At 33.2% G+C, this 10151-nt stretch overlaps 1 protein-coding gene across 4 annotated transcripts; it reads left to right on the top strand.

The window, feature by feature from the left end:
* The first annotated feature begins 1625 nt into the window (after positions 1–1625).
* LOC126723594 (hydroxyproline O-arabinosyltransferase RDN2) lies at positions 1626–9659 on the top strand. Of its 4 annotated transcripts, XM_050427166.1 has the most exons (10): positions 1650–1782; positions 1988–2017; positions 2875–3494; positions 4398–4465; positions 4547–4748; positions 4936–5033; positions 5183–5252; positions 5415–5486; positions 5734–5847; positions 9263–9659. In XM_050427166.1, the coding sequence occupies exons 3-10, from the start codon at positions 3090–3092 to the stop codon at positions 9323–9325; spliced, it is 1092 nt and encodes a 363-aa protein (XP_050283123.1). In that variant the 5' UTR covers positions 1650–1782; positions 1988–2017; positions 2875–3089; the 3' UTR covers positions 9326–9659. The 4 variants fall into 4 exon arrangements, with proteins under 4 accessions (XP_050283122.1, XP_050283123.1, XP_050283124.1 ...); XM_050427165.1 differs by lacking the exon at positions 1988–2017 and having other exon boundaries at positions 1626–1782; XM_050427167.1 differs by lacking the exon at positions 1650–1782 and having other exon boundaries at positions 1845–2017; positions 4547–4667.
* The last annotated feature ends 492 nt before the right edge of the window (positions 9660–10151 follow it).

Genomic DNA, 10151 nt, shown 5'->3' with positions numbered 1-10151 from the left:
TTCTTCTTAAAAAAAATTTAAAAAAAAGGAAAAAAAGAAAGAGATAAAGGTTATAATTTTTGCAACCTATTCAAGACATTAATTTTTAATTTGACTTGAACTTGATTGGGTTCAAACCAAGCTCGATCGACTCGATCTTTGTGCTAGATTTAGCTAGGGACTGGGAGGTGCTTTTCTTTTTAAAAATAAATTATTTATAATAAAGAGAAAGCTAAAGACATAAATAATAACCAAGGCAAAATAAACTTATTTAACACAACATAAACCCTCTAAAATACGTGTATGATACGATATGGGTATGGGTACGGGGATGCAACGTTTTGTTTTGCTTTGTTTTTGTTTTTGTTTTTTTTTTTTTGGTTGGTTTTTTTATTTTATTTTAAATACAAGATATAAATTCTACTCTAGCATAATCTAAGTGTATATATGTGTAAATCTCCCACCTAGAGATTTGAATCCCGACCCTTATCTCACACCCTACAAACACTTATACTTGTGGAGTGAATATTGCGTCAAGAGTATACGATGGTATTAAATACAGTTTTTATATATTGTTAAACATTTATTTTTATGTATATATTTTAAAGTATGAGAAATGCTAACGAATGCCCTTAGAGCATTGATTAATAATCTATTTAAATAAAGTTTTTATGAGAAAAGAAAAAAAAATTTGACAGCTTTTTTCATTTTCCGTAAAAGTTGTGTCAAAATTTTTCTAAAATGGATTGTTAACTAATGTCCTAAGAAAGAAAGTATACCATGTTTCGGTAATACCAACTCAGTATCTGTTTTGGTATTTCCTACCCAATAAATGAGTGACACCTATTTCAAAAAACCATATCAGACTACTCCAATAAATGATTAATTTATCTTTCCGATAGTGTAGAAGATTGTGATTAATTTATTATAGTAGTTTGTTGTGGTTTTTTGAAACAGGTGTCACTCATTTATTGGGTAGGAAATATCAAAACAGATGCTGAGTTGATATTACCGAAACATGATATACTTTCTCGTTCTAAGGGCATTCGTTAGCGTGACCCTTAAAGCATATATCAAATTAAAAACATTGATGGATAATAAAGTGAATTAATTACCATTAAATGCTATGTAGAATAGAAATCCAAAAGAGTAAATAAAAAATAATTAGATAAGTATTCAACTTTAAAACCAATATATAAAGCATATAAATAAATTCTTACAAGTTTGAGCTATCTCTCACTATTAGGATTGGGTTAGAATGGTATCTAAGTCGTATCACATATGCATCCTAGATGTACTAGCACTTTAAAATATTAAAAAAAAAAATTTATTGGACATGTATCTTAGAGGTATTCGGTGTGATATTGGTCCAATATGTATCGGTAGCTATGATTAGGCTATTTTATATAAAAGTGGAAATATTAATTTTCTTTTTATGCCAAAAATATGTCTACTATAAAAAGGGAAATATCACGTTTCCTTTTTAGCCAAAAATTCAAAATTTGGCTTACTATTATCAAGTACTATCAAATTTATTACAACAAAAATATTAATTACAAAATAGGTATTTTTCCCTTTGAGACAAACAAAACGACTTGTCGCAAACAAATAAGTAGTTGTAATAGTATTACATGCAGTTTTAACAGTTAAAAAGACGAGCAAAGAGAGTCCAAATCCAAATTCCAAAGCATAATAAGAAGACTTTTCAAATCTCACTCGTCAGAACTCTCCTCTCATTATCCTTTCCCACTGGATCCAAAACCACCCATCTTCGAATCTCGCTGTCCCTTCACACACGTCAAGGTACTCTCTCTCTCTCTCTCTTACACCCAAGTTTCCACGTAATTAATGCATAGTGATAGAGTACAACAACAACAACAGCTACAACATTTTTCTTTTTCCTTTATACAACGTTTCTGTCTTACATTTATTTGTTTGTTTCTGATAGTTTCCTCAACTTAGCGCTTGTTAATGTTTCTGGGTTTTTCTTATTTTCCGGTTTCTTCAGCTTTTCTGGGTACCCATTTGGATTCTTTAGGTACACAGCTCTCAAAGTTTGCATTTTTATTGGTTTTATACTTCGGTTTCTCAATTTTGATTTGAACCCATCTGTTATCTTTTATTTATTTATTTCTGCGAATTGGTGCAATGACTAAATGTTTTTCAATGTGTTTGATTTGAATTATGCAAATTTGAAGTAGCTGAAATTTTCTTCCGTTTTTTATTGATTAACTTGCTTGTCTGATTTGATTACTTCAAATTGTTGTTATATAGCTATTGTATACTTTGAATTTTTGTGGGTGCTTCCTGAGTTATGGACAACAGTGTTGTATTACTACATTTTTGTGTGGAATTAACTGTGAATTTTTAGGCGTTGGATGGGTTTTATAGGTTTAATGAGTCCATTTCAATCTGTTTGATGTTTAATTGTACCAACTAGGATCATTCTTATCTGAAGTTTTGTTTTCTAGATTGTACCAGAAGGGGTAGTTTGATTATTTTCATATCAATGTTCTGTTCTGAAATATAATTTGAAAGTTGACTTTTTTTTTTTTTTTTTTTTTACTACAATGAAATTTTTTATTTTTATTTTCATAGGTATATATCGAAAGTTGACTTGGAATTGAAATGGGATTAATGAGTTTATTTTTGAATATTTCTGATACCTTGTAAGTGGGGGAGGGGGATTCAAACTTAGATGTCTCTGTTAGAAACACCAAGCAATGCTATTGAGCTAAAAGGCTTTTGATGTTGTTTTTGAATATCTTTGAGTTGAATTGATGAAAGCTTTGCATGTTTCTGATTTTAAATTATCTTTCTTATTGATCTAATGTGAACACTTTTTGCCTTACTTTGCCACTTATCAGATTAATTTTTGTCCTAATTTCACTGCAGTTTGCTTGCTGGAACTATATTTGGGTGGTTAACTCGTGAACCTCATCTGGGAAGTTGTACCATATAAATATAGTGTTTGATGCTGTTACATGGTTAATGGTAAAAGTTTCAACTTTTAAGGAATAAAGGGGTGTTCATTTTGGAGCTGTTCTGAATAGGAAAATTAGTCTCTTATGAGCTTGGAGAATCTGGTTTTGATTTTATTATAGCCAACTATGATTGGTAGAAAGAACATGGGACGGGCTTCACCAATATTGCTGGTACTGTTGGCTCTTGGGTTTTTCTTTGCAACATATAATTTGTTGACAATGATATTCCACTATAGATCTAGTGGGAATAGGGAAGGTGCATTATCATCTGACCCGATTATTGAGATGCCTGAGAGTGCGAGGAATCTGAAGAATGCCAAGTTACCATTCCATATTGCATTAACAGCCACGGATGCTCCTTACAGCAAATGGCAGTGTCGCATCATGTACTACTGGTATAAGAAGCAGAAGGAGTTGCCAGGATCAGAGATGGGAGGATTCACTCGGATTTTGCATTCAGGTAATCCTGACAACTTGATGGATGAGATTCCTACAATGGTGGTTGATCCTCTTCCTTCAGGTCTTGATCGGGTATGCTTTCTTGCAATGCTATAAATTTCAGTTACATATTTTCTGCATTTGTTTCTTAATTACTAGCCCTTGTTAATTGGAGAATCTTAGCTGAGCTCTTGACCATGTGAAGCATATTCTTAAGAGTCGAGGACGCTTGTAGGTCTTTGGCCCCATACTCTGTTCTCATCAGCAAAATTCAAGCTGGGGGTTGGCGTGTAACTATTCTGTACTTTAGTGTTAATTAGGAAATAGCTGGAAATAAGGATAGATAAATGGAATTAAGTGGAGTAAATAACATACTGTATCTTGGAATTTTTTCTTGAATATTACTAGTTCTGGAATGACTCAACATGAAACTTAGATGTGATTTTCCTTACTAAAGTTTGAATCATGTTACTTGGTCCTGAGTGCTCACATAAGTTGCCTATATCTCAGTACTTCATCAGGGTCTGGAGAACTTTACTGTTATGGATTTTAAGGGAGTAATATTATTTATAGAAGTTTTAATAAAGTGTATATTTCCAATCTTATTGAATGGAATGTGTTTAAGCCCTTTCTTATAGGCATTGGTTCAGCTTTCCGTTCATTTTCAAGACTATTACAGACAGTGAAGCAACTGAAAGTAAATTCATGTGTGAAGCAAAAACCTTGCATCTCTATACTAGAGGGATTTTTTTTTTTTTTTTTTTTAATATAAAGTTTGGTATATTATTTCCAATGTCTTACAAAAGATTATTTTGAAGTCAAACTTCAAAGCCTTGCTAGCGAGGCTACATATTCGAGATTGTCTTATCCACCCAAATACTCTGTTGTTCTTTCTCTTTTGACCAAATATCCAGTCATAATAATTTGTTTCTGCTTATTACTAATGATTGTATAAACATATACATTCTTGACACAAGTTTTAAAATCATGTCTCAGGGATACGTTGTCTTAAATAGACCATGGGCCTTTGTGCAATGGCTACAAAAGGCGACAATAGAGGAAGAGTGAGTGCATAAATTTATGGATGTGAAATTGGGTTTTATCTTCATAAAGGTTAAAGGCTGTTTGTTCTACCATTGATGCAGATACATTTTGATGGCAGAGCCTGATCACATCTTTATAAAGCCACTGCCTAATTTGGCACGTGTGGGATATCCTGCTGCCTTTCCATTTTTCTACATTAAGCCTGATCAGCATGAGAAAATTGTAAGGAAGTTCTATCCTGAGGAGAAAGGCCCTGTGAAAAATATTGATCCTATTGGCAATTCTCCTGTAATTATCAAGAAGGTAAAAACTCTTGTCACTAGATGGCCTACTAAAATGTATGTAGTCATGTAATGACACTAGTTTTTCCAATGTTATTCTTTTCTTGGCTATGCTATTGTTATTAATTATTGTGTTTGTCTTAAGAGTTATTTTCTTTTTGTTTGCTAAATAATTAGTCACTTGTGGATTGAGTCATTGTTTCATTCAGGATATATTGGAGAAGATTGCACCTACATGGATGAATGTTTCTTTGAAAATGAAAGATGATCCAGAGACTGATAAAGCTTTTGGATGGGTTTTAGAAATGTAAGCATAGAAAATAAGTGACTGTTTTTGACTTATCAGATTCAAGAGGATAAAAGTGACTGTCATTTTGCAAGCTGATACTAGAACTTTTGATATGAAATTATGAATATTGACTTTTTCCATGCTTCTGTTTCTTTGTTTGAACCCAGGTATGCCTATGCTGTAGCTTCTGCTTTGCACGGTGTGCAGCATATTCTTCGCAAAGACTTTATGCTGCAGGTATGTCTCTTTTTTTGTGAAGTTCTTTGTAGTAACTATTAGCAGGAGATTTTCATTTTGAATTTGATTTTTAGTAAATACCTTAAACAACATTGCTATATGCATTTATCAAAGCTCTTCTTAGAAGCCTGGTGTTTTATTTTTTTTATTTTTTTTCCCCAGCCCCCATGGGATACGGAACTTGGAAAAAAGTTTATCATTCATTACACTTATGGATGTGACTACAACTTAAAGGTACTATTTCTTCCCCAATTTGTCTAGTTATGACAAGCTGCTATTCCAAGTATGGCTGTTTGCTATTGAATATCTTCCTTTGTTTGCCTTTTCTTTATTTTAGTTTCTAAAACTGGCCTTTTCATCATCATCTTCTTCTCTTAATTTTGCAAGGCAGTAGGCCTGAGCTTACATTTTTATTTATTAGCAGATGCTCTTTATCTTTAATTTATTACAAAATATCTATCTGAAGTAGCTTGATGTTTAGGGTGAGCTAACATATGGGAAATTTGGGGAGTGGCGATTTGATAAGAGATCATATTTACGTGGACCTCCACCAAAAAACCTCGCCTTGCCCCCTCCAGGGGTACCCGAAAGTGTGGTATGTATTTGTTAATTTCATTCTTCATCAGTTGATCTTCCTAGGTTGAAAATGATCTTAAGCAAGCATCTGTTTTCATATTTCCTTCTCTACTACACTTATATGCTGTTAATTTACAATGTAATATGTGTGTCTCTCTTTAGTAATAAAATTATTTTGGGCAAATTACAAGGGAGGTTTTACAAAATGACTCTCCCCCCTTGAGGAATATTCCATGTGCAAAGATATTTTTACCCTCCACTAGTGTTTTTACCTTTTAGATCTTTTACTCACCACTAGTGTTTTTAGTTTCTAACGTCAGCATATTTTAACGACCTCAACCCTTTGGTGAGAACTTATTCTTTGAATTTTCTCACTCCTAAATGTCTATTTTAGGCCTTCCCATGTTGATTCATTTAGGAATGTTATTTTGCCTTTAGGTCGTTTAGGATTTATGGGCCATATCAAAAGTGGTACATAACCTAAAAATTTCTGACCTATTGTTAACTAAACTAACAGAATCTCTAAACTAATAACAAAATTGTTGTAAAATAATTTTCTTTATACATGCATTAAATGGTTGTAGTATTGTTATCTACCATGTAGGATTTTTATTGGTTGATATTTTTAAAGAACTTTTGGAAACTATGCATTGACAAGGCTGGGACATCAGGTCTGGTTTACTGGAACATTATAAATGGGGTGGCCATGTTTGGGTTCAATTACAGAGCCTCAAAGTTGAATTATGTCTGTAATTATCTGTGTTATAGGCTGTTGTGCTAATTGGGGCAGGGTAAATTGCCTCCCACATGCACTTCCATCATATATGCATATAAAGATAAATTATTTTCCCACCTCATACAATTATTTGAATAGAATCTCCCCCCACCCCAGCTCTCTCTCTCAGATCATCAGGAGCCATAGCCACATTATAATATGATATAGCCAGCTAAGTAATACCATCTCTGTGACTAGATTCTAGAACAATGAATTTCTCTAGTTGTTGACACCTATTCCAGACAATTGGTTACTGGGTGTCCTTGAATTTTAGTATATGAATGGGCCTTAGAATATTCTTAGCTGCATTATGTTGCAGTGGGGCTGCCAAAGTTTGGCTAGAACTACCTATAACATTCCATTTGTTGTTGGCGTCTGGATTTGTGTCCAGTCAGTCTCCATTGATTTTGATAGCTCACCATTTTCAGTAATGGCATTTTCTTCATTGTTTCTGTAAGACATAGTCCATCAAGTTATTGAAATCTGTTCATCAGGAGTAAGTTGTTGATCATGATTTTACATTTAGGACTTCATCCTTTCCAAAAGGCATGTCTTTATTTCTTTTTGGGGGGATACATTTTAATTTGGGTAGGGAGAGTTTGAACCTTGGACAGTTGGACGTTTTTGATGTAAACGTGAGAAATGCCATTTGACCCAGAGGTCTTTGGCTTCCTTCTCTTAAATTTGCAGTTACCAAGCAGTTTTTAATTGTGTAATTTGGTCATGTAACTGCAACTTTTCATGGCCACTCTGTGGAGTAAGTTGTCAGTGAAGATAATGTTGACGCATGGAAATCAATTATAGAAAACATGAGGATGCCACCATGTATTAAACAACGGAGCTTTCTGCATCCCTGTGTCTCTTTTCAAATTTTCTCTACAAAAAACATGAGGATGCCACTATGTATTTCCTTGTAATGATTTTGGGTAATTTATAATCATGGAAGGTGGAAAATTACTCAGTCTGTGCTGCTGGCCTTTTTCTTCCATTATATGTGTCATCCATGCCACACTGTTTCTGACTAAGCTGTTACCCATATTTGCATATTGGTCTTAGTTTCTACTCAGCGCATGTGGCAATTATGTCTGTATGAGTTTTTCTCTCTTCTTCACTCTGTGATAATTATATAGATTTTTTTACACGTCTCCTCTCATATATATGTAGCCTTCTTTGTCCTACTTTATCTTACTGTAGGAGTGGGGAGATGCCTACCACTAGTTAAAGTGGCACTTCTGCTCTGTTTATTCCTTCTCTCCTTGCCCCCTTTCTAGCATATGTTGGTTGGAAGTGCTTTCTCAGTTGGATTGGAATGATAGCCAACACTTAAGAAAGGGTAGAGGATAAGACTGTGTGTTCAAAACCCATTGAGTGCATCTATTAACTTGCCAATAAAAAAAATACATAATAGGAAAGAGCCCTCCTTATGGTGGAACATAATTTTTTCCCTCTTTTTTATGATTATTTACTATTTATTCTTCATATTTAGTGTTTAGACTTTGGATTGATCCATTGGTTTTAGTGTGTAATTGTTAATTTTTTTATTTATTTTTAATGTACACTTTTTTTCTAGCCAAAAGTGATAGCAAAGTTTTATTAAAATTTAAAACACTATGTACATCCGAAGATATATTATGGGCAGAAGGGGGAGGAGGCTTCTCTATCCAAATCTCACCAGAGGGACCCGCAATGCCCCTTTTGCCAAAATAAAAGCTGCTCTCTTACACTTGCAGTGAACCAAAGAAAAACTAACACAAATAAAAGAGTCCACAAGTTCTTTAAAATCCAATAGCAGCTGTGCTAAAGTTTTGTATGTACTCTATTTCAAATATCTGTCATATCCGAGGTGGATTCAAATGTGTACTTGGTTTTTAATTAATCTGTTATACTCTGACAAGATAAGAAAGACAAAGAGAAAGATTACATATACATTATATATAATGCACTGTTACTTTTGGGTATGATTCATATGAATGTGATGTGTGAATTATGATTTTTATTTTAATTTATTTTATACCATAGTATGCTAATTTCATAACTTATGGATGTTGGGAATATATTATTATTGAACTTTTGTTTTATTTCTCAAATATTATTGCATAAATTGATGATAAAATGAGTCATTGATGTATTATATCTCTAAAATATGCCTTTAAATTGGTGCACTTATAATTTTTCTATAAAGCATAATATGATTCAACCAAGAGCCTCTTGGCTTAATGGCACATTTGGCTCTCCCTTTAACAGTGTCTCTCACCTTACTGTAGAGGGGGGGGGGGGGGGGGGGGGGGAGGAGAAAAAGAGTACGCATTATATGGTTCATGTTTTGACGAATATCATTGACATGAATTCACTTACCCAACTAATATATATTTCGTCCTAGGGATTGGGAAATAGCAATTAATTTTGAACTTTTTAGAATTTGAATTTCCTATAATTATTTCCAGTTTCATGTGTTAGCAACATCTTGAAGTTTGGATGCTTGCGCATAATGACATAATGTAGTAAACAAGTCTATTCCATATTCTATTACCCTATCAATTTGTTTCTCTTTTTGGTCTTCTATAATTTTTTGCCCAATATCTATGAATTTGCTTTGTGCATATACTACAGTAATTACAACTCCCATATTTAAATGCTCTTTGCCATTTCCTTTCTGCAGGTCACCCTTGTTAAGATGGTGAATGAAGCAACTGCCAACATTCCTAATTGGGGAACAGAATGAACATATGCTAGCCATAAAATTTTAATTTTTGGAAAAGGAAATTTTTTAATGTTATTCATCCTCCTAGAATGATTCATCTACAAGAACCTCAGGTTAAATGTCTTCAGTAAGAGAGAAAAGAATATAGATAGAAAATAAGGTCATTTTAATGCTTTTCTTTAGATCTTAGTCAAACTCACACACTGGGAATGGTTAAACATAAGTGCAATGCAAAATAGATTCCCATCATACCATACACCTGAGACTGTAGATAAGTTGAACTAAGCTGAACAGTAAGGTGATCATGTTTAGTTTGCATACTTTGTTATAGAGTTGAAGCTGGACTTTCCATTCCTGTGGTTGTGACTTGTGAGTCCAATATTTATAGCAATACTAGTGAATGTGTGTGTGTGTGTGTGTGTGTGTGTTGAACTCTTAGGGCCATACAACAAAATAACTTATTTTATTGTTTGAAATGAATAAATAAATGCTATTCTTAATAAAACTTCTACACAGGGGGTGGTCCAAATCAGTATTCAGTACCGCCTATGCCTATCACTAATATCCTATTTCTTACAATTGTAAATATATGCGTTAGAGCTTTAATCAAGTTTTATAGTAGTCTTTGAAATTCAAGTAGTTTACTTAGTTTTGATGATTTTTTAGTTGGCATGGGAATTTGAAGAATTATAAATGTACAAGGTTAGTCTCTTAAAAAAATTGTAAATGCATGAATTAGCCTTTTTGTAATTGAATACAAATTTTCTGTACCACTGTTTGTGTTTCACTTTATGTTTTACAAATTACTATTTGTCATGTATTTGTTAAACTTATAAAATAGTCAAAA

This window comes from Quercus robur, chromosome 4, assembly GCF_932294415.1.
Source record: "Quercus robur chromosome 4, dhQueRobu3.1, whole genome shotgun sequence".
Lineage (NCBI taxonomy): Eukaryota > Viridiplantae > Streptophyta > Magnoliopsida > Fagales > Fagaceae > Quercus > Quercus robur.
The sequence above is the reverse complement of the archived record's forward strand: the minus strand, read 5'-3'. Positions and strand labels throughout refer to the sequence as shown.

What these genes read in the sequence shown, in the direction of transcription:
- LOC126723594 (XM_050427165.1), top strand. Translation starts at nt 3,090, where the DNA reads ATGATTGGTAGAAAGAACATGGGACGGGCTTCACCAATATTGCTGGTA. An exon ending in AAGGCGACAATAGAGGAAGA is followed by an intron (nt 4,466 to 4,546) that starts GTGAGTGCATAA and finishes CCATTGATGCAG; the next exon opens with ATACATTTTGATGGCAGAGC. An exon ending in CTCCTGTAATTATCAAGAAG is followed by an intron (nt 4,749 to 4,935) that starts GTAAAAACTCTT and finishes TGTTTCATTCAG; the next exon opens with GATATATTGGAGAAGATTGC.